The sequence below is a fragment of the Rattus norvegicus genome, chromosome 6 (assembly GCF_036323735.1).
Source record: "Rattus norvegicus strain BN/NHsdMcwi chromosome 6, GRCr8, whole genome shotgun sequence".
Classification (NCBI taxonomy): domain Eukaryota; kingdom Metazoa; phylum Chordata; class Mammalia; order Rodentia; family Muridae; genus Rattus; species Rattus norvegicus.
In genome coordinates this window covers 16,022,844-16,047,913 of record NC_086024.1, presented here as the reverse complement: position 1 = coordinate 16,047,913, position 25,070 = coordinate 16,022,844, and the positions used below count along the sequence as shown (strand labels likewise).

General features: G+C 40.6%; 1 protein-coding gene across 10 annotated transcripts in view; it reads right to left on the bottom strand.

Annotated features, from left to right (window-relative positions):
• Thada (THADA, armadillo repeat containing) overlaps positions 1 to 25,070 on the bottom strand; it is a 303,931-nt gene that overhangs the window by 192,610 nt on the left and 86,251 nt on the right. For 9 of the 10 annotated variants that reach the window (XR_010052081.1, XR_005505507.2, XM_006239705.5 and 6 more), the window contains 4 exons: positions 21,924 to 22,056; positions 15,523 to 15,636; positions 12,616 to 12,738; positions 8,949 to 9,040 (listed from right to left, as the gene is read on the bottom strand). Coding sequence is in view for 8 of the 10 variants with exons in the window: in XM_006239705.5 (XP_006239767.1) it covers positions 8,949 to 9,040; positions 12,616 to 12,738; positions 15,523 to 15,636; positions 21,924 to 22,056 (462 nt within the window). In the remaining 2 variants the exon portion in view is untranslated. The remainder of the gene's footprint in view (positions 1 to 8,948; positions 9,041 to 12,615; positions 12,739 to 15,522; positions 15,637 to 21,923; positions 22,057 to 25,070) is intronic. The other variant, XM_039112158.2, reaches the window with a different exon arrangement.

Sequence of the window (25,070 nt, the reverse complement as noted above, 5' to 3'; positions counted from 1 at the left end):
TGTTTCCCAAACCATTCATCTGAAAAGATGTACTTTGTTTCTGGAAGTTAAATGCAGGACAGATGTAGTTTGTCCCTCAAAAGGACATATCCTGTGATGGGACCAGGAGGAGAAGGTAATTAGATTACAGGAACATTACACGATCATGAGTGGACTATGCTACCTTGAAGGATGGCTCACATGCTGGCAGAGTAGGTTATAATACAAGGCTGCCCGCATACCTGGCCCTGCTCTGTGTGGTTAGCTTCCTTTGTCTGTCTGCCTGCTGTAAATAGACATAGGGACATCTTCAGAATGCCAAGTTCACGATTTTAACCACTCGCAGCCACCAGAATCATAAGCCAAACTTTATGTATTATCTAGTATCAGGAAGTCTGATTCAGAAACACAAAATGCACTAAGACTGGATGACATTGTTTTTAATGCAAGGTGATTACAAAAATGATGCACATAACAACAGATAAAGCAGCAGCACCTCAACACTGTATAATTATATGCAGAAAATAGAAAGGGAAAATAAGCTTTCTCTTCCAATATTAAAGTCACTATTCTTTTTTGATTTGTTTTGTTTTTCAAGACAGGGTCTTACTATGTAGCTCTGGCTTTTCTGGAACTCACTATGTTGACCAGGTTGACCTCAAACTCACAGAGATCCTCCTGCTTCTGCCTCCCAAGTGCTGGGATTAAAGACGTGCACCACTATGCCTAATATCACTATTCTTTATAAAGACATTTTCAAAGTTTTGGAGATGGCCTAGATTCTGGACCCTGGAAGAACATAGCAATTGACATCATTAATTGCTTAATAAACATTCATCCCCTCACCTCATAACTCCTATAAGTGGAACTTAACTTTGGTTGGGAAGTCACCCCTCACAGGGCAGTTTTATGCTTTAAGAAAGGGCCCAAAACCTATCTTATTTTTTTCAAAGCTGGTCACCACTCTTTCCGGGCCCATCTACTAAATCTTCTTTCTCACATAGACACACAGAAAATCATGATCTGATCAGGCCCTTGGCTTCCTGACTAGTTCACCAACCATGCTATTAGAACTACCAAACTTAGAACATACCAAAATCAAGACTTTGGAAAAACGGAATGGATCTCTTCCTAATAAAATGGTTGAAAATTAATTTTTAACATGTACAATCATGAAATATTCACAGATTTTCATGGATTGCAATTCATGAGCAACTATTAACAGGCCTTGCACTGTGTTCTCCAGTCCTACTCGCCCGTGACAGAGAAGTCCCATGTTTCTCAAGGACTCTCAAAAAAAAAAAAAAAAAAAAAAAAGGGTTTTTGTCATGGAATCCTTTGTTACAGAAGCTTTTGAACAATTCCTAATGTTGTATAAAATTCAAACTTTGATCTGTTTACTTATAAGCCAAGTGACCTATCTAGAACACGTGTCATAGGAATAAAGAGAGCATCTGCCCTACCCTTTCTGTCCTAGGCTGCTCCACCATCCTTGTGCGCACTGTGTAAGATATCAGTATGTACTATATAATACCACGTGCAACAATCCCTTCTCCTCTGCATATCCAACCCTAGCCCTCCTTTCAAGTCGAGAATAAACTGAACTGCTCCTTCGGATGGCCTTTCCCTTCTCTAGTCCTTGTCTCTGACAGTCAGGACTATAAAGTCTAATAATCACATTTACTGGACAAGTTCAAGTTGGTCTTATCATTCACTAAGCAGTGAGATCCTGGACATCCAAGACCATGCATGTCATGAGCTGCTTTTGTACACACTACATGCCAACGTACACGGTAAATAGTTAATACAAATTTTATTCATTATATTTTAAAACTTTAGTGTGCGGTCACATTCAAGGAATTTCAAACTATCCAGTATTAAATGAGTTGTTTCAGGGACTAAGTTTGGAATGAGAAGGGAATATATCCATGCTCTAACAAAGCTGCTCCCTCAGTGTTAAGCCTTTGACTTGGTCTTCTCATTTGGAAAATAGTTCTGTGCTGTGTCTCTACGGTAGTGACTGTGTAACGAGTACTGCTTATAGCCCTCCTGATAACGGCAAACTTTATCTCAGAGGCCTGGAAGCAACCTTGACATCTTAAATTATGTACTCTTAGTATCACATTATATTAGTCTGGCTCGTATAAAATTTAAGCTACAAAAATACCAAAGCAAAGAAAAAATATTTACTCATGCTTTTTTAAGATACAGAAAGAGGATGCATGCATTGCCAAAATTCCATAGAACATGCTCTAATGAAAACAACAATGCCTTAGTTATTAAAGAAGGCAATGAATGGCCTGAAGCGGCACTTAAGAACCAAGATTACCTGGCCCATGCAAGAATCAATATTTAAGAACACAATGACTAATTCCCACTTCAAGTTCATGAACATATTACTTGTCAAGATTGTTTTTTAAGTTAAAATTTTTATTTATGGCTTTCTTACCTAAAATTCTTGAGCCCAAGAATGAACAGTAGCTTAAGACATGGGATGCTACACTGGCCCAGGGGTCAGCATAGACTTCACTCCAGTTGTAAAAGCCATTCATTCAACAACAGCAACACAGGAGGTGGGTCTTACTTCTCTGCCTTTAAAGGCAGACGCTTCTCTTCTCTGGCTAAAAAATGAAACTGAATGCTACACAAATGTGTGTGGAAGACAAATGGATGACACCTCTAAACCATATCAAAACATCAGATTCTTGATTTTTAATCACTGTTTAAAAGCTTATAACAAGTAAAGTATTTTCTTGGAAGAATAAAATTCTTATTCTACAAAAGAACCACTGAATCCAGTTTTATATTATTGTTACTACTAGAAGAATCTGCAATTTTAAAAATGTTCTAGTCAAGCTACTATGAACTAAAAATAACCATCGAATTTCATTGCTAGTGCTACCCGTAGTCGTAAGCAAATGTTTCCTGTTCCTCAACTTTCACATCTACAAAGTGTGAAAAGCACTGATAACTTCTTAGGTTCTTAGGATAAAACCAAGCAATGAAGACTGTTCCAATTTAGACTGGTTCTAATTAAAGACATGAATGAAAAACATAAGCATGGACTATAAAAGATATTTAGTTAAGTCTAAAAGAAATCACATTACAGGAAAGAATTTTTATAAGCCCCCAAATTCTCATCCCATCTCACCCAACTATTATCAAACATAAAAGTTTTATAGTTAACTGTAAAAATGGCAAATGTCTAACAGCAACACTGACACCTTGTTGGGGCAATTGAAACGGAATGGGAGACTTCTACCTTCCTGATTCTGCAGCATGAGATCCCGGCATCCTTGAGCCTGAAGCCTTACTTCCATAGGCATGAAGTAAAGGGGGCCTGGTAAGGCCTCGCATCAGCACACACAGAATGGGTCACAGGTAACAAGGGAACTTCTCCTGCCCTCAACAGAGACTCAGACACAGCAGACCATCCTCATCAACTCTCTGGTTTCCCCAAGGACAGGGAATATTTTTTGTTTTCTGTGTACATATGATGGGGAGGGTAGGGGCACATGTGACGTTCAGGGACAACTCTGTGATCATTCTTTCCGTCTGCTTTCATTGTGAGTTCAGGAAACTGAAATCTACATGTTCAGGCTTATGCAACTCATCCCTTTACTGACTGTAATAACTCCCCATCCCCCCTCCCTCTTCTCCAATTATTCTAAACAAGCTGTCTTATGACCAAGGCTAGCTTCTAACTTAAAAAATATTTTAACTTCCATTATTTTATGTGTAAAAGAGTTCTGCCTTCATGTATATCTGTGAACCATAGTTGTTGGTCCTTGAGATGGTAAAGCCTCATGCGGGTGCTGAGAATCAAACCTAGGTCCTTTGCAACGACAACAAATACTCTTGACCACCAAGCCCACTCTACAGCCCTAGCTTCTAATTCTTAAGAATAAACTTGAGTTCCCAGCCTTCCTGTGTTTGTTTCTCAAGTGCTGGGACTTTATGCATGCATCACTGCCTGGGATTTATGTGATACTGGGGCCTGAACCCGGGGCTCTGTGCACACCACGAAGGCCTTCTACCAACTGAGCTTCATCTTTAGCTCAAGCATGGAATACTTCTGATCTCTGTCTGTATGCTAATAACTGGCCCAGAGTAAGGATACAACAAATATTCATTTAGTGAAGAAAATGAGAATTCTTTTGGTCTACAGATGTTGATATAATCCTGGTCACAGTCAAAGAAAATTCTGTTTTCAGTGGGGCAAAGTAAGTACTTGCTGCAAGCTCCCTCGCAGTTCAGGTGAGGTAAGTCACTGTGACGTCTGATAATTGCATTTTCAAGCCAACATACACTACAGCTCTCAATTTTAGTTTTGAGAATCCAATTCTTCCCTCAACAATGGAGTAGGTAACCACAGAAACTTGTGGAATCTGTTTTCCTAGAAAACATGAAAAACAAGAGAAAAGCAGTTCTGTCTGGCAACTGCTTCACTCCTTAGAAGATGCTGGCACGTCTGTGCCACCAAGATAGTAAAAAAAAAAAAAAAGTAACTAAAATGGTTCTGTCCTTTCCACACGGTATCTTTACATAGTCATTGAGATCACTGTATTTGGATCTAATAATGCTTTTATGGACACATTCTCTTCTTACATTGTACGAAATCTTCCTATACTATTTCTTTGACTATGCATTTCTCTTTATTAAGGCAAAATAAAGAAAGAGCATAGCAATAGATCAAATTTTGGTTTCCTTTATAGATTGGCTTTCTCTCATATACCCAAATCTACTCATCCACTGTGCCTTTTAAAGGAACTTTCACTTCAAATATTCCACTTAGTTTTCCCATTTATGAATATCTATAGAATTCACTAGTTGTATCATGTTATGGTATATATTTTGTATTTCACCTGGTTCACAGGTCTCAATCTTCATCTCCTCAGCTGAACTGTAAGCTCCTTGATTATGGGCCAAGCTTCAGACCCTCCCATTCTCCTCTCCCATGTCAACACTGAGTTCATAGTAGGTGCTTGCCATGAGCTCAACGCAAAAAAAAGGGCAAAAGCTATCCTAGTTCAGTCTCTTACTCTACACTGTGCACATGGATATCATATGGGCAAAAAGTAAAGCTTTTTAGACTGTTATATACTGACATTGGTTAGAGAGCTTGAGCAAGACTACTTAAAGGTTAATTCACATAAGGATTAAATCAGGAAAGACCTACAGTCAAAGACCACACATATTTTGCTTCTTCTGTAAGAAATGAAGATCATCAAGGAAACCCCTCCATGCAAACGGAGCTGTTTTAGAAAGCACAGCACAGCCTGTAGATCAGAGCTCTAGTCAGGCCGAGTTATAAGTTGTTAGATGACAAGAAACACAAGGAAATGAGTTTTGTAAAATCTTAATAAGTAATATTACCAAGAACACACAAGTAAGGGGTTGGAAGGATGGCTCAATGATTGAAAAGGAGTACTGGCTGACCCTCCAGAGGAACTGGATTCGACCACCAGAACCTGGATGGAAGCTAACAGCCATCTATAAGTTCAAGTCAAGAGAACCTGACAACTTCTGGCCTCAGTACCTTTGGGTACTGCACGCACACACTGCACAGACACATATGCAGGCAAAACACCCATACACAAAATACAAGCACAAAATTCAATCCAGGAAAGTGGAACTGTGGTCAGACACAGATACATGAATGATCCTCACAGGTTTATTTGTAACAGCCTAGAACCACAGACAACACAAGACAGCCTTCAACAGATGCACAGCTCAACACACGCAGACACATAAAATGTTGCAATTCTTCATAATGCAAAGAACACATATAAAACAAGGCCAATGGGCTTAAAAAGCACATTTATTTTAATACGTTTAGAGAAGGAGATGGTCCCTTGATCACTTCTTTATGAAAGTAGGTTTTGTTGGTTGGCTGGTTTGACACTACTGTGTGTCAGGTACTGATCTGTGTACTAGGAACAACACTTAACTGGAGTTGTAATTGCAGGAACTTTACAGAACGCCTGAGCTTAGTGTCTTACAAAGGGCCTCAGGGGTACTGCAAGAACCCTCATGTCACAGGGAAACTCAAGGCACAGGGGTCAGTGATAACTTGTTTCAATCAATTACTGCGGCCATCTGGGGATGAAAGCAAGAGAAACAAATTTCTTCTTCCTTTGTATAGCACCAAAAATTGGTTTATTTGTTAAGCAAGCCTGTCTGTTAGTCTCTTACTTACAAGACAGTATGCAAGGCACCAAAGAATGTCAAGATGCTGACACTGAACTTTTCTCAAGTCCTGCAGCAAGAGCGCGGGGTAAGGAGGATGGCAGAGGCAGGACAGAAGAAAATAGCAAATGTGTCTGTCTCTGTGCAAGACTCCAACACTGTCAGGAAAGGATAGTCTAATGCTTAGTTCTGTGCTCCCAATAACTCCATAAGGACAGAAGCCTAGGTCTTATTATTCCTCGGATGACAGTGCACAGTGGCTAACGGAGTCTATTAAGGTCATCGCCAGTGGCAACAGAAAACCTAGAAACCAAGTTGTTTACTCCAAGAGACAGGATTTTCACCGCTGATGAAAAAGGCAGATGTTTTTCTCCTGTCAACTCATTCCTGACCAGGAGCACACATTTGTAGTTCTCTAGCAGGGCAGTGACATTGTGCAAGCAAACGTCACCATCCTGTGAGATGTCACCTGGTGAGTTTAGTTATCCAAAAAAAGTCAAGCCATCATCTCCAGCACATACCAAACAACAGACAGAAAGGACATAGTAAGAACGAGCAGATGCGCAGTGCAGCAGAAGGTGACACAATCAAACACATCTCAAGCAGAGAGCTAGCTGCAAATCCAATGACAGCGGAGGCAGACGTTCCAGCCTAAGGATGACACTGGCAAACTCTCGGATGACAAGAATAAGGGCTCTTATCAAAAGTGACCCTCACATTGAAATAAAGAATTGATTTCCTACTTCTCCTCACTTCCCTTTCCATTGCACTAAAGCCATTCTGAAACTACACTGCTTCCTCCTCTCTAGGGAGGTTATAGTTTCCTACCCTTTCCCACTCAAAGAGAATGAATGTACAGAAGGTATTCCCATCAGTGTAACTTTGGTAAAACCATGTTAATCACTGCCATATTCTTTCACCCTCTTTCAACCTAAATAAAACAAATCACATCGATTTTCTCTGTATACAGTCAAATCTGTATGTACATCTAAGAACCACTTCACAATTATAAGAAGAAATCAATTATTTTTGCTTTTCTGAGACAAAGTTTCATGTAGAACAGGCTGGCCTCAAACTAGCTCTGTAGCCCAGAGTGACTTTCAACTCCAGATGCTCCTACACCTGCATTCTGAGTACTGGGACTTCAGGCTTGAATCCTCAGGCTCAGTTCATATCACTAGTAATCATGGTCTTATAAGCAGACTGAACTATGTGGAGCCTTAGCACACTGCAGAATTATGACCCAAGTGTGCAGACCAAAAGAGAAGCACTAGTCATTTTAAATTACTTAATCTACTTTAAGAAAAGCAAAACTATTATATCCTTCCAAAGAAGCAATGTTTTACTTTTAAACTACAATTTGGATTTCAAAACAAACTAAGAACTAGAGAAATGGCTTAGCCATTAAAAGCAGTTGCAGCCCAATCGAGAGAGCCTGGGTTCAGTTGGCAGCACTCACATCAGATGATTCACAAACACCTGTAACTCCAGCTCCAAGGGGCCGATGCCCTCTTCCGGTCTGTCTCTGTGAGTGCTGCATACACATACACATATGCTCACACTGATACACACACAGAGAAATTAAAAAAAAGAATAGTCTAGTATTTTCACCAAATTCTTGGACAATTCATAATTATACCCATTACCTTCCTTTTAAATACATGATGAATTTTATAGGGTGATAAACAGCTTTTTAAATCACATCTCAGAGTGACACAAAGTTTCATTCACAGCATATATTTCATAACTTTTTTTTTTTTTTTTTTTTGGGAGACGTGATTTCAGTCTGTAGGATAGACTAGCCTCAAATTCACAATCCCCCTATCTCAGCCACTCTAGCACTGGTATTACAGTGGTATGCCACAGTGTTACTGTGTCCAGCATACTTCTTAATTCCTAAGACTTAGTTCTATCACAAGAAAATATATTCTATAAGCAATTAGACTAAAACTTAAATTTGGGGAATGTTTTGTTCTGTTTTTAATAAGCTCTTAACAATTATAATGTGACTGACTGCCACACATGAGCTGGAAAGGGAAACTAGGCCTGGAATTACAGCTAGATTCTCAAGAAAAAGACCACTTAGCCAAACAAACTGGATCCTAAGTAATGGTAAGGGAGCAGCTGAACACAACAACAGTGCCATCTAGTGTTAGTGGTTAGACACGCATGGACCCCTCTGCACTGTAAACAACCCCCAGTTAGAGCCTCTTCTCTAGAAACAAACAACTGTTACAGTGCGTTAAATTGTCCATAATCAGAATGTGTGCATAGGTTCACCAAGGATATCTTGTTAAGAGAAAAATTACCTGAGAAAGGAAACTCCAAAAAGACAAAAGTACTGATTCTTCCAACTTCTCCACACACGAAGTATAAGGAAAAGGGAGTCAGGGACATACAGTGAAGAGATACAAAGATGGCTACATCTCTACCAGAACACGACAAGATGATGTGCTGAATAGTACTTAAATACATCTAGAAAGAGTAACTGGAGGCATTTCAGCAATGCTTGAAGAAGATAAAAAGCATCCACAGAAGACTTTCTTATGTACCCGGAGTTGGTCAGCCTGCACTACTGCCCTGCAAGCCCTGCCCTGCTCCTGCTGTGTTCCAAGACCTGCTCATTCCACGGCTTATCTGCCCAAGGACTTAGACGTGGGCGCGCGGCATGGTTTAGCTGACTGTAGCGTTCTGACACGGTTAGATCACTGATGAACTGTGGATTGGCAGTGATTTTAGCTTGGGCAGTCTGGGTAAAGGGGAAGTTGGACTGAGCTTACCTATTGGTTTTGGAAAGTTCATCCTTTCCCCTCTTAACTCCAAAAACTCTTGTGATCAAGGAACTAAAGAGAAGTGTGGATGAATTTCTCACCTAATGTAAAAATAAACAGAAAGTAAAAGTTAAAAAATAGTTATGGCATGAAACACATTTAAAATGTTTAAAGTAAATATTCAAAATCATAATCTAACTGAGTGCAGCTAAAGAAAATAAGGTTTGTGTTCATAAAAAAGGCAACGGAGGACAAAAAAAATCCCTTTCTGATAATTCATCAAATGACTTCCTCCTCAACTGAACCAGCTGTGCAAATCCAGTCACATGCATACAACACAGATTTTTCTAACACCAACTGCTTCATCACATATGTGTATACTTCTAGAAAACAATGTGATAAGCTGAGACACTGTCAAAACTAAGACTGCGAGCCAGCACAATGGCTGCTGCTAACCCTGATGACACAAGCTCGGTACCTGGGCCTACGCAGTGGAAGGGAATGTGTTAAACATGCCCACATGTCCTCTGCTCACTTTAATACCTTCTGTGGAGAAATGGATGTACCTGTTAATTGGGGTGTCTTCTTCTTACTGAGCTTTGAACGATCTTTATTTAAAACCCAGGGCCTGGCCCATGCTAGGCAAGTATCCTATCACTGACCCATGACTCCAGCTATTACATTTTTGTTTTGTTCTGTTTTTAATAGGCTCTAAACAATTATAATGTGACTGACTGCCACACGTGAGCTGGACAATTATGTATGCATGCACACAAAAGTGCAATACATTTTTTGAAGAAGATAACAGTGAAAACATTAAAGTTAGAAAGCAGCTTTCTGAAGCCACTGCAGTAAGAGCTCAGCTGTCCAGAGTGGGGATAACAGAGGTGACAGAGCACTGTGTCTAGGCCAGTTAATATCCAGCTCAGGCTGACGAGTGGCCCCCAGGGAATAGAAGACCAGGGTTGCCAGATCTTCTGTGTTTTTCAAGGGAAGCCAGAAACCCCGACTTTTATGTGAAATCTCACTATTTGGAAATGCTGGCAACAAATTAAAGGAAAGTAAGGCACCATCTTGTAAGCCAAATAAAACACAGCAGTAGATCACATCTGTCCTAATGGCCACCCACTATCACCTCTACTCTAGAAGCGTGAATTGCCAATTCATCCACAGTCATCATGAACATGGACTTTATGGATATATAAGCACCATCCGCAGTATAGTCCCCAAACTAGACAGAAATCTACACTCAATAGTCAGCAAATAACAGAGCCCTTGTTATAGCAGTGCCTAATGTCCCCAACCAGTACGCCATCCATCCATCACCCGACAGTTCTATAACCAGTACTGCCTCTGTGTCAGGTCAGAGGTTGATTACCTGAATATTTGTTATTTTGTTGTTACTGTTTTAAAATTCTAATGGATGGTTTTGATTTTTATCTCCCTAATGACAAAATGCTATTAAATACTTTCCCATGTGTCCATCTGTGGAAAAATGAATGTACCTTTTAATTGGGGTGTCTTTTTCTTACTGAGCTTTAAACAATCTTTATTTAAAACCCAGGGCCTGGCCCATGCTAGGCAAGTATCCTATCACTGACCCATGACCCCAGCTGTTATTTTTGTTGTGTTTTGTTTTTAAGGTAAGACAGATCTTGCTATGTGGCCCAAGCTGTCCCCTTGTTTCAGTTTCTCAGGGACTGGGATTAATTATATGAACCTGCCATACCTTGGTCATGTGAACACGGTATTAAACAGAGGTTATATTAGTTATACAGGAAGGAAGAGTTTATTCTGGGCTACAGTTGCCATGGTACAGAAGGCAGGTGACAGGACTAGGAAACTGGCCTGTCACACTGTATACATCATCAGGGAGCAGAGAATGAACAGGAAATAGGGCAAGGCTATAAAGCTTCAAGACCTCTCTCTCTCAGAGATCACATTTAAAGGCTGTAAAGTTTCACAACCTTCCCAAACAGCAACACTCTGTGGAGACCCAAATATTCAAACACATGAGCCTATGGGGCACTTTTCATTTTCACACTACATAGAGGGTGGAGAGAAACAGGGGAAAGAAGGTGGGGAGGGTGGGGGCTGGGGATTTAGCTCAGTGGTAGAGCACTTACCTAGGAAGTGCAAGGCCCTGGGTTCGGTCCCCAGCTCCGAAAAAAAGAACCAAAAAAAAAAAAAAAAAAAAAAGAAGGTGGAGGGTGACTTACCCAAAACCAAAGATGTGTGAAAAACCTTTATGGAAACCCACCATTTTATAAGCTAACTTTTAAAATATAAAAATAATTTTTTAAAGGATTTTGAGCACTGGTACCCTGCTTCCCCCAGAAGTCAGGATTTATTAAACTCTCAGTGCCAGAAGGAATAGGATACCTATGTGCTATTTGGTCAGAAGGGCCTAGAAGGGAAGACTCTAGTACTAAAGGCACAACACCACGCTTTGGTTAAAGGAATTCAGATTCTGAAAAATGGATTAAGATATTAGGAGTTGTTTTGCTTCCAGATCATTATTGCTAACCATTTTGAAAATACAAATCAAAACCAGGATGGGACTAAAGAGATGGTTCAGTAGTTAAGAGCTTTGCTTCTCTGACAGAGGAACAGGGTATGGTTCCCCACTCCCACATGGTGGCTCACGATCATCTGTGTCTCCACTTCTGGGAGATCCAATGCCCTCTTTTGACCTCCACAGGCACTAAGCATATTATGTGGTACCCATATATACGTGCAAGCACAGAACACTCATTCACATAAGAGAAACAAACAAACACAAAGTCTGAAGATTTCTTTTAAAACCAGAACGGAATACTACTTCACACTCCTTAGAACGAGCTTTCATGGAAACAAAGAGAGGTAGTAAGTACTGCTGCTGATAGGGACTGGAGCTTTGTTGCATGGCTGATGTGAATGCCAATGGCTCTGAAGTGAAGCAGGATTACCACAGGCTACACCCACACAAACTGAGACCAGGGATTCAGATAACTGTTATTTATTGCTTCATCATTCACACTTAAGAATTTGAAAACAATCTCAATGTCTATCATCTTATCAACAGAATAGGGAAAAACAGTATATTGGCACACCAGAGTATCATTCAGCCTTAGAAGGCAGAGAAATTTTGGTCCGTGCTACAGCACACAAACACAGAGGGACATGTGTTATCTGACTGCACTTATTCGATGTGTCAGGGCAGGCAGAGTCAGAGAGAAGGTGTGGCAGGAGCACACGGAAGGAAAGAAGGAAAGACGAGGAGTCAGTGGACAGTGATGCAAGCCTTCTGTGTGTGAGGAGAAGTCCAGGAGACAGGTAACTGTGCTGGCACCTCTGTGCTTGGTGCCGCTGGGCTGTGTGCACTTACAGATGGCTGACGGGTGAAGCAAAGAATGGGAATGGACTACTGAAGAAGGGACAGCCTAGTGTCAACTCACTTTGTTATACGGCAAAGAGGAGTGTGCAGCAGGGCCAGTCCTTACACTTTATGTGGCATACATTGAAGACACACAAATGCAAAGAAACCACAAAATAAAATCATTACCAATTAGAAGCCAACAAAGGAGATGAAACAGAACCATAAAGGAATAAAATGTAGTCTGATCCAAAAGCTTATAAAAACCTATTACTCAAAAGCATAATTAGCTTAATGGGGACACATGGCAAGAACACTCACTGCCCAGACAGGTGATGTAAAGCCCAGAATTGCAGCCTTAGCTCCACCAGCAACATAAGGAATAATGTTTTCTCCCAGACGTGTATCTCTGAACAAGGCTCTGAGGATATTTAAAGCATGAACCTAGAATGAAAAGTTCAAAAATCAGTGGTGGATTTAAAACTATGGTAATTCTAAATATGTACACAAATTACCAGAATGTAAATAAAATTGTACATTTAAGAAAATACACTTAAGAACTGAAAATCTATGTAAGGAACAACACAACCAAAAAGCTTCATCCGTCAAACAAACGTACAATTCTGTACCCAATACATAAGAACAGCAGGTTCTTTCCAAAGACAAATGGACACTTAATTTTTAAAAATGATCCTAAACCCAGCCACAAACAGAATCTCAATAAATATCAACTATTGCTATCTTGTAGATTATGTCCTGATAACAGAATAATTGTGGAGAAATACTGTTTGAATACTTTTTAACATAAATGCATTTTATTTTGTTTTTCGTTTTTCCCCCAAGACAGGGTTTTGTTGCACAGCTCTGGCTGCCCTAGAACTCAGTCTATTGACCAGGCTAGTCTCAAATTTAGAGAGATCCACCTGCCTCCCTAGTGTGGGGATTGAAAGGGTGTACCACCTGGCTGAAATAAACATATTTTAAAACGCTGGTCAAGGGGCTGGAGAGATGGCTCAGAGGTTAAGAGCACTGGCTGCTCTTACAGAAGAACCAGGTTCAGTATCCACAAGGTGGCTCACAACTCCAGTAACAACTTGTATAATTCTAGTTCCATGGAATTTGACAACCGGTTCTGAGTTCCATAAAAACCAGGCACATACATAGTACATATACATATAGGCAGTCAAAGCATATATACACATAAAATAAATAATTATTAAAACTATTAAGCAATATTCAAACATTTTAAATATTTATAGTTGAATACTACAAAGTCTTCTATACATTGACACTACACAATGTACCAAATGAATCTTAAGAAACATGTACTTAAATTGTACATCTTCAATGGTCATATTTAAAAATAATTAAAAAAAAAAAGAATGCTACATATCCACTTAACATGACAGTAAAACAATACTCAAAACAAAAGGGAAATAAAGTTTAAATTGTTTTTAGACAGCAGAATCCCAGTTAAGAGCTAATGAAGCTGAGAATGGGTCCCCTGTTGAGGGAATCAGAGGGAGAACTGGAAGAGCTTGAAGGGGCTCGAGACCCCAAAAGTACAACGATGCCAAGCAACCAGAGCTTCCAGGGACTAGGCCACTGCCTGGAGACTATACATGGACTGACCCTGGACTCTGACCCCATGTGTAGCAATGAATATCCTAGTGAGAGCACCAGTGGAAGGGGAGGCCCTGGGTCCTGCTGGGACTGAACCCCCAGTGAACTGGTCTATGGGGGGAGGGCGGCAGTGGGGGGAGGGTTGGGAGGGGAGCGCCCATAGGGAAGGGGAGGGGCGGGGAGGGGGATGTTTGCCCGGAAACCGGGAGGGGGAGTGGCATTCGAGGTGTATGTGGGAAATACTCAAGTTAGTAAAGAAAAAAAAAAAAAAAAGAGCTAATGAAGCCTCCGTGGCAATGGAGACCAGACTCTGGCCTTGTGCGCACTAGTAAAGGGGACTCTGGCCTTGCACTAGTAAAGGTTGGATCACAGAGCTACATCCCAAGAACAGAAGCTAACTTTTAAAATCAGGTTCCTCATAACCCTAACAAGGAAGAAAGAAGTCACAAATAAGCAATAGAACTTATAGATGCCAAAGAACTTCATTATTTGTCAATGTTCCTCAAAGTGGTCATCCAAGAAAATATAAGCAGTTATAGTTTCCATATTTCAATGAAAAGTGTCTTGATATGTTTTTGAACAACAATATCAACCTACCAGACCCCCCCCACCCCGGGATTCCTGGACAGTAAACCACCAACCAAAGATACATATGGAGGACCCATGGCTCCAGCTGCATATGTAGCAGAGGATGGCATTGTCTGGCATCAATGGGAGGAGAAGCCCTTGGTCCTGTGAAGGCAAAAACCCCAGTGCAGGGGAATGCCAGGGTGTTGAGGTGGGAGTGGGTGGGTGGGAGGGGGAGCATCTTCATAGAAGCAAGGGGAGGGGATATGGGCAAGGAAGGAAAGGGGATAACATTTGAAATGTAAATACATAAAATATTCAATAAAATAAATAAATTTAGAAAAAATTATTAATAACATGTTAGTTACTTTGCCCAAAGTTCTATTTTCCAAAGAATTGTGTTACAGTACTTGGCCGCTATGTACACTTTAAGGAACACCAGACTTTCTCATAGCCAGCCCACATGATAGCCATGGCACCTGACAGCACCTAAGACTTAGAATCATATAAGCTTACTTTTCTTTTCTATAATTATATGTCTGTTCCCTCGCTGGGCACAGACCTCCCACAGAGATAGGAGCGTCCTACTGAAAGGCTCTTACCAGGGATGACAAGGCGCACACACTATTTTCTATCTCATGGTGGAGAATAGTTGTGAGGCGTGTTTGACCCAATCGCATATACACAGTAATGATAAGGAATTAAAATATTACTTAAAATTAAAATAGTAAAATTTTTACATTACATTTTAAAGAAAAATTCAATTGTTCAACTACAAAATGTACATTAACTCAAAAAAGCACACACAAAATTCAAGCGTGACTTCATATTCATTTCCATATCTTTAGGCACAATAGTGACACTGTGGAATCTCTTGTCCAATGAATGTTTTCAACAGCTTTAAAGCTGTCCACTTCCATCACCACAAAGCAACCACAGCACGTTTACTCAGAGAGGAAAAAAAAGTCAAACCTGTCTTTAGGAGAGCTGTATCTCCAGTAGGTACTTTAAAGAAATAAGGGCAGAGGAGAGACTTACCTGGGGAACTCTGCCCTTTGAGTCATCTGCAGACAAAGCCAAAGAGATCAGCTCCCTCATTGTTACTCTCAACAAGTCCATTCTACCCTTCTTTGGTTCAGATGCCAACAATGCCTACGGGGGAAAAAAATCCCCAAATCAAGGGGCTTTTATTTTGCACACACTTATCTGTTGATTTCCAAATCAATCCCCAAATTTCAATCCCGTCTACTGAAAACAACCAGATTACTAAAGTCCTAAGTGAGTTAAGGCTGCTTCAACCAGGCAGCTTAGCCTCTCCAGCCCGATCTGGATAAAATTAGGCTAAGGTGAGCTCATGTCAGCCAACTCCACAGCACTTCTGTTTGTTGGTTAATTATAATAATAAGCAGCCAATGAGTGAATGGTTCTGATGACCATTTTGTAAGGACCAAAATTAGGTAAAACATCAGATACAATGAGCAAGGCCCTTTTGCAGGCAAACTGATCAAATAAGAAAATTTTCTTTATTTAAATAATGACAAAAATATACTGAATTAGATTTTGTCTAAAAGTTTATAGGCCCTCAAGAGACTGATCAACAATTTAATTCTTCACAGAAGAGTCTACTGAAAGTCTAAGTCTAATCACACCACAGCATTTTAAACATCACAGGACAAAAGAAACATTACAAACTCCAAAGGGATGGTGCTCTCAGGTTTCAAAGGAGTGTCTGTTTACTGTGTGACTAGCATCCCATAAACATAATAATGGGCGATCCACCCACTTGAGGCAAAGTAATAAACTTTTATTTACGAAGTACTAACATATGTGACAACATGAAGGAACTCTGAACATACACTGCCACCAGTGAAAGAAGCCAGACACAAAAGGCTGAACACTGTATGATTCCATTTACGTGAAATGTCCAGAACAGACAAATCCCCAGAGACAGAAAGATTAGCAGGTCGCCTAGGGCTGGGAGGTGGGGCGGCATAGGGAGTCACTGCTAACGGGTGGTTGATGGGAGATATTTCAAAATTAGATTGTGCTAATGGTTCTTGAGCTCTGAGAAGATACTGAAAATAAATATGTTGCATGCATTAAATGCATGAACTGTCCACAGTGAATTATATCTCAACAAAGCTGTAAAAGAAAAACCACTTCAGTCACATTCTTGGACTCTCTTCCTTCACATATATGTCTAGTAAAATGTTGCTTTTGGCTTCTACAGCCAAAGTTCACAACTATTTTGCATCTTCTAAATCAATGACAAGCTATGCAGTAAGAATATACAAGACAAACTTGTAAACAGACTTAAAATAAATTCATCATACTTATGCTCAGAAAACATGTTCTATGAATGTTCAAAATAATTTTGTCTGTTTACAAAAAGGGGAAACTTCTTCACTAAAATGGTAATTTTTTTTTTTTTGCCACAGCTAACTTTAATGTTCATTTGTAAGTCATGTTAAGAAAAGTAGGATCCTTTTGAACAGATTTTTCTAATAATTAAGATTTTATTCCATTAAGATATAAAATAAGAAAGCTATTCAATGACTAAGAGGTGTTGTTCCTAGAAACATGACTTGACTCACCTTGGCCCTGCTGAGCTTAGAAAGTGGACTTGCTGATCACTCCATAACTATGGCCCCTGGGTAGCCCAAGGGAACTATCTCAGCAGAGATAAGCACATAGCACAAATATTGGGCAGGACATTCAGTTGCCTGACATCTGTCCTCAGAAAAGAAGGCCACATGAGCACAGCAGGTCTGCAGGAACTGCAGATAGAAAACTAAACCACACTCAACCAAAGTAGCCCGGCTCATTCCTCAGGCCCACCTAGTGCTCTCAGTCACTTCTGCAACTGGGCATCAAAAGATCATGAAGAGACTGACTACAAGAAAGAAAACACTACGGGGTACTAAAGAGGCCTACTTTACTTCCACGGCACTTATTACACCACCCACTCTGTGGCTTCTGTCTCACTATAAGCAAGAATAGAATCTGACTTAATGCTGTGAGTGCACCGGAGTTTATTCTTCAGGGTAATGAAAGTGACAGTCTCTACTCTATCCTGTGAGGTGCAATTACTTCAGAAAACAAGAGATCGAGCATGTTTCCACCTGTGTTTAGGAGCTGTGTTCACATTTAGTCTCACATGAAGATGTGGTCAGGGGTCAGATGGACTCCGCTTAAGTCTTAGCAAGCTTGTGGCCTTTGGCAAGTCTCGTTCCGAATCTCATACACGATATCTTTATATGATAGCTGTACCTATCTCATAAGGTTTAGGCAGGAATTAAACGATGGAATAGCTGTGACATAGACACACTGACTGAGAGCTACTATTAAGATTGTCATTTTTTTTTAGGCTGTATGGTAGAGGCACACTCCTTTATTACCTGCACTCAGGAGGCAGAGGAAATGAATCTCTTGAATTTGAGGCCAGTCTGGTCTATAAAGTAAGTTTAAGGACTACCTAATTCATTCTATGAAGCCACAATTACTCTGATACCTAAACCATACAAGGACCCTACCAAAAAAGAGAACTTCAGACCAATCTTGCTTATGAATATCGATACAAAAATACTTAATAAAATTCTTGCAAACTGAATCCAAGAACACATCAAAACCATCATTCACCATGATCAACTAGGCTTCATCCCAGGGATGCAAGGTTGGTTCAATATATGAAAATCCATTAACATAATCCACCATATAAACAAACTCAAAGAAAAAAAATCATATGATCATCTCCTTAGATGCAGAAAAAGCATTTGACAAAATACAACATTCCTTCATGTTAAAAGTATTAGAGAAATCAGGAATTCAAGGCCCATACCTAAACATAATAAAAGCAGTTTACTGCAAACCAACAGCCAATCTCAAATTAAATGGAGAGATACTTGAAGCAATCCCATTAAAATCAGAGACAAGGATGCCCACTCTCCCCATATCTATTCAATATAGTACTCAAAGTGCTAACTAGAACAGTAAGACAACAAATAGAAATCAAGGGGATACAAATTAGCAAAGAAAAATTAAAGGTATCACTATTTGCATGATGATAGGATACATAAGTGACCCCAAAAATTCTACCAGAGAACTTCTGTAGCTGATAAACAACTTCAGCAAAGTGGCTGGATATAAAATTATCTCAACGGGGCTGGGGATTTAGCTCAGTGGTAGAGCGCTTACCTAGGAAGCGCAAGGCCCTGGGTTCGGTCCCCAGCTCCGAAAAAAAGAACCAAAAAAAATAAATAAATAAATAAAATGATCTCAAATAAATCAGTAGCCTTCCTTTGTATAAATGATAAACAGGGTGAGAAAAAAATTAGGAAACAACTCCCTTCACAATAGCCACAGATAATATAAAACATCTTGGGGTAACTCTAACCAAACAAGTGAAAGATCTTTATGATAAGAACTTCAAGTCTCTCAAGAAAGAAATTGAAGATCTCAGAAAATGAAGAGATTTTCCCATGATCATGGGTTGGCAGAATTAACATAGTATAAATGGCCATCCTACCAAAGGCAATCTACAGATTCAATGCAATCCCCATCAAAATCCCAACACAACTCTTCAAAGACATGGAAAGAGCAATTCTCAAATTCATCTGGAAAGGCAAAAACCCAGAATAGTAAAAACAATTCTTAACAATAAAAGAACGACTGGGGGAAATCACCATCCCTGACCTCAAGCTCTACTGCAGGGGAATAATGATAAAAAACTGCATGGTATTGGTACAGAAACAGACAAGTTGATCAATAGAATAGAATTGAAGACCCAGAAATAAAATCACACACACATGTACACTTGATCTTTGACAAAGAAGCTAAAAATATACAATGGAAAAAAGAAAGCATCCTCAATAAATGGGGCTGTCTAACTAGCTGTCTGTATGTAGAAAAATGAAAATACACCCATATTTGTCACCATGCACAAAACTCAAGTCTAAGTGGATCAAGGACCTCGACATAAAACCAGATACACTGAATCTAATAAAAGAGAAAGTGGGAAAAAGCCTTGAACTCATTGACATAGGGGGAAATTTCCTAAACAAAAATCCAATGGCTCATGTTCTAAGATCAGGAATTGATAAATGGGACCTCATGAAACTGAAAATCTTCTATAAGGCAAAGGACATAGTTGGTAAGACAAATCAGCATCCTACAGATGGGGGAAAAAAAACCTCACTAACCCCACATCCAATAGAGGGCTAATATCCAAAATTATAAAGAACTCAAGAAGCTAATCACCAAAAAAACCAAACAACCCAATCAAAAAATGGGGTATAGAACTAAACTGGGAATTCACAACAGAGGAATCTCGAATGGCTGAGAATCACCTAAAGAAATGTTCAGGGGTTAGGGATTTAGCTCAGCGGTAGAGCATTTGCCTAGCAAGTGCAAGGTCCTGGGTTTGGTCCTCAGCTCAGGGGGTGGGGGGGGTGGGGGGAGACAACAAAATAAGAAATGTTCAAAGTCCTTAGTGATTAGAGAAAAGCAAATCAAAACAACCCTGAGATTCTACCTTACACCAGTCAGAATGGCTAAGATCCTAAGATCAAAACCTCAGGGGACAACACATGTTGGAGAGGATGTGGAGAAAGAAGAACACTCCTCCATTGCTGGTGGGACTGCAAACTGGTACAACCACTCTGGAAATCAATTTGGAGGTTCCTCAGAAAATTGGAAATAGACTACCTAAAGACCCAGCAATACCACTCTTGGGAATATATCCAACAGGTGCCCCACCATGCCATAGGGGCACATGTTCCACAATGTTCATAGCAGCCTATTTGTGATAGCCAGAAGCTGGAAACCACCCAGATGTCTCACGACAGAAGAATGGATACAGAAAATGTGGTTCATTTACAAAATGGAATACTACTCAGCTATTAAGAACCAGGATATCCTGAGTTTTACAGGCAAATGGATGAACCTAGAAAATATCATCCTGAGTGAGGTAACTCAGACCCAAAAGGATGTGCAAGGTATGTTCTCACTAATAAGTGGATATCAGCCCAAAAAGAGAAGTTGGGAGGATGCTCTAGAATGTTCCAGAGACTTGGGAAATGAGAGATCCTAAGGACCCAAAGGGCAGGGACCCTAGATGAAATGCCCTACAGGAGAGGAAACTTATTGAACCCACCTCCAGGAGAAAGACAGGGCATCAAGTAAGGGATAAGGTTGCTCTCCCACAGTCAACGCTCTGACCCACAATTCTTCCTGTCTGAAAGAAATGCAGGGATGGAAATGGAGAAGAGCCTGAGGAAAAGAAGGTCCAGCGACAGGCCCAAAGTGGGATCCAGCTGAAGGAGAAACCCCAAGACCTGATACCATTACTGAGGCAATCACAAAAGGGACCTATCATGACTGCTCTCCACCAAGCAGCTTACAGAGTCAGATGCAGATATGTGCACCCAACCAATGGACAGCAGCTGCTGACCCCTCTGGTTGAATTAGGGAAAAGCTGGATGAAGCTGAGGAGGAGGGCGACCCTGTAGGAGGACCAGCAGTCTCAACTAACCTGGATCCCCAGGATCTCTCAGACACTGGATCACTAACCAGGCAGCATACACCAGCTGAGGTGAGGCCCCCAACACATACACAGCAGAGGACTGCAGGGTCCGAGCTCAGTCAGAGAAGATGCACCTGACCCTCAAGAGACGGGAGGCCCCAGGAAGTTTTAGAGGTCTGGTGGGGTGGGTAGGATGGGGACATCCTTGTGGAGATGGGGGTGGTGAGGGTGGGTGGGTGGGTGGGAGCGGTATGGGGTGTGGAAAAGTCAGGGGGTGGACTGAGAGGGCAATAAAATCTGGAGTGTAAAAATGAATAAATTAATTAAAAATTAAAAAAACAAAAACCAAGTAAGTTCCAGGATAACCAGGGCTACACAGAGAAATTCTGTCTCAAAAAACCAAAGCAAACCAAAACCAAACAAACAAAGTAAGATTGATTTTTATGATGGACATTTAACAGAAGGACTCAAATATGGATACTTCCTAAAAGTAAGCAATCATTGCTCCCACAGTGATTTCTGCCCAGTAAATACACAGATGGAAATCTATACCACCTTCTTTTACATTACAAGGCTGAACTTCTGACCCAGAACAGACTGCTCATACATTAAAACAAAGTCACACAGGAGACAGAGTATGCCACAGCCAGAAATGGTGCTTCCCACCAAATGTTAACAACCTAAGTGCAACCCCTGGGATCTGTATGATGAAAGGAGAGAACCAACTCCAGAGAGCTGTCCTCTGATCTTTATGTGTACCATAGCATGTATATGCTATATAGACACATAAAGTAAAAAATAAAAATGACAAAGTCACAAATGCCATGGAACTGACATCTAAATATGTTTACTCACACATTAAGAAGACAAATACAGTATCAAAGCACAAAGAGACCAGTGCCTGTTCTTAGAAGAGTACCTGTATGTAGAAAGGAATTCCAGCACTACGCCTTGTAGCACAGAGTTTGGATGAGGGATCACTGCTTTTAATTTCCTCCAAAACACTCCACAACCACTGCTCCGGCAGCTTTTGCAGACTCACATTAGAGCACCTAAAAGGTACAGGAGAGCAAATGTTGGAATTATCAGGTACTAAAAGGTAAAAGTGCACACTAATGATATACATTAACACTGCTAGAGAGAATAAACATTTTCTATTGAGAAGACTAAAACTAAAAAGTATCTTACTTCAACCTATTACAGCACTTCTGCCCATCTATTATATGTTAGTCTCACTGTCAGCCTGATGAAACCTTGAATCACCTGAGACTGACTCACTTCTGGGCATGCCTGTGAGGGATGGCCCTACTGAGGTGAGAAGATCCATCAACTGTGAGTGACCTTCGTAAGAAGGAGAGAGTGAGATCAGCACAGACATCCATCCCTCTCTTCCTTCTGCCTCCTTCCTGCCTACGGATGCAGGTACTGGTAGTCCCTGGTGCCTGGTGTTTCCTGTCACAACATCTGTGTCCATGAACCACAACAGGCCCCATCTCCCTTAGGCAGTTTTTTATAGGATATTTCAATCACGGCAACAAGAAAGTTCCTAAGACACCTCTTCATCTGTGTCTCGGGACTTGAAGTTATTAAAAGGTTCTCCTACTACAACGACTGTGTGTAAAGCATGGCCTTACCTACAAATAAGCTTGAACACACAGGCTCGCCTCCATGCTCACAATGGTTGAAGAAAACTTACTGAACTCTTACAGATATTCCAGACTATAAGATTCAAAAGTTCCAACAAAAACATCATATACAGTTTTCTGTAATTTGTTTCTTACTTATAGAGATTGCACACAAAGTAAAATACATTTAAACTTATATTTTAATAATTATTTCTATCAGACTTAAAATGTTGCTTCTCACAAATAATTTTTAAAATCTGTAGAATATTAAGAATGACATTTATCTGTGAAGAGGCAGTACATGTTAAAAGTTTATCTCAACACTATCAAAGGATGCTCTTAAAAGAGAGAGAGAAAGAGAGAGAGAGAGAGAGAGAGAGAGTATGTGTAAGTGCTTATGCATACACAAACATGCAGGAATGCCTTGCAGAGCGGTCAGAGGACATCTCTCAGGAGTCCCTTCTCTCTTCTCTCCTGCTACCTTGAGGGATCTGAGGATCAGTTTTCAGGTCTATGTTTAAACTCCTCTAGGGGCTGACCATCACACTGGCCCATCAGAAGACTTTTGCCTACTGTATTAGCATGAGCTGAAGAGGCAGCATACTCAACAGCAGGCAAACAGCCACTAGGAAGAAGGCACCCTGACTTAAGGGACGTGATGCTAGAGGTGAGACGTGGGCTTTAACCCACAGGCAAAGGCTCTCCTGCTGAGCTAGATTCCTAGTCCTTTCCAGTTCTTATTTTGAGAAAAGGTCTCAATAAGTTGCCCACTCAAGCCTGGTATTTGGCAATCCCATGACTCAGCCTTCCCAAATAGAAATTAAAGACCAGGTCCTGCTTATCTGAAATTAACACAGTACAATAAACAGATATCAAGTTGGAAAAATGCTTTTATTTTAAACAGAGGGGAAAAAGTCATCGGAAAGACAACTGGCTATAATTTGAAGCCAGGAGTTATACCTTAAGACACACATTTGAGATTTGTTTTTTTAATTATTCCACTGAAGAACAGTGAACTTTCATTTCTGACTAAATATTCCAGATAGTAACTAAAATTTAAAAATACATCTCACACTGACTTAAAAATTAGAACTAATACTACTTAAAATGAGTGATTTTACACCTTGGCATGGACACGTGAGGGAAAATCTGAATCAGTAGACTGAGGGCCAAAGGCTCATCGACAAACGCCAACGTCTTGTTCAGACCTTGGTTAGAACAAAGAAAATGTGAAATCAAGACTGCCAGATAATGTAAAAAATGTGTAAGTATTCCAGATACAGCAGGTACCAAGGCTGTAACGGTGGCACTGGGACAAGAGGTCAGTACCCACATTGTGAGAGACACACACAGAAAGGCCGGGCATAAACTCACAGACCACAGGTATTTACTACTCCAGTAACTGCCTTGCAAAGGTACAGAGCACACGTGGCGAAGTCTGTTACCTGTTGGATCTAAGCAATGAACAACGGCAATTTGATCTATTACTCTTTCTACTTTTAAACATGGTTTACATGTGTATACATACATACACACTCATTTATGTTGTAAGGACTAAAGGTGCCTCTTCCATATCATTTTAAAGATAGATGTCCTACGTTGGCAGGACTGAGGAGGAGCCCACTTCCCAGGTAAATATCCTTCCAGTGAGCTTCATTCCCAGCACAGCTAGTAACTTCTTTTTTGTTTCTATTTTTTTTTTTTTATTATCTTGAGTATTTCTTATATACATTTCAAGTGTTATTCCCTTTCCCGGTTTCCGGACAGACATCACCCTCCCCCCTCCCCTTCCTTGTGGGTGTTCCCCTCCCAAACCTCCCCCCATTGCCACCCTCCCCGCATAGTCTAGTTCACTGGGGGTTCAGTCTTAGCAGGACCCAGGGCTTCCCCTTCCACTGGTGCTCTTACTAGGATATTCATTGCTACCTATGGGGACAGAGTCCAGGGTCAGTTCATGTATAGTCTTTAGGTAGTGGCTTAGTCCCTGGAAGCTCTGGTTGCTTGACATTGTTGTACTTTTGGGGTCTCGAGCACCTTCAAGCTCTTCCAGTTCTTTCTCTGATTCCTTCAACGGGGGACCTATTCTCAGTTCAGTGGTTTGCTGCTGGCATTCGCCTCTGTATTTGCTGTATTATGGCTGTGTCTCTCAGGAGCGATCTACATCCGGCTCCTGTCGGTCTGCACTTCTTTGCTTCATCCATCTTGTCTAATTGGGTGGCTGTATATGTATGGGCCACCTGTGGGGCAGGCTCTGAATGGGTGTTCCTTCAGTCTCTGTTTTAATCTTTGCCTCTCCCTTCCCTGCCAAGGGTATTCTTTTTCCTCATTTAAAGAAGGAGTGAAGCATTCACATTTTGATCATCCGTCTTGAGTTTCCTTTGTTCTAAGGATCTAGGGTAATTCAAGCATTTGGGCTAATAGCCACTTATCAATGAGTGCAT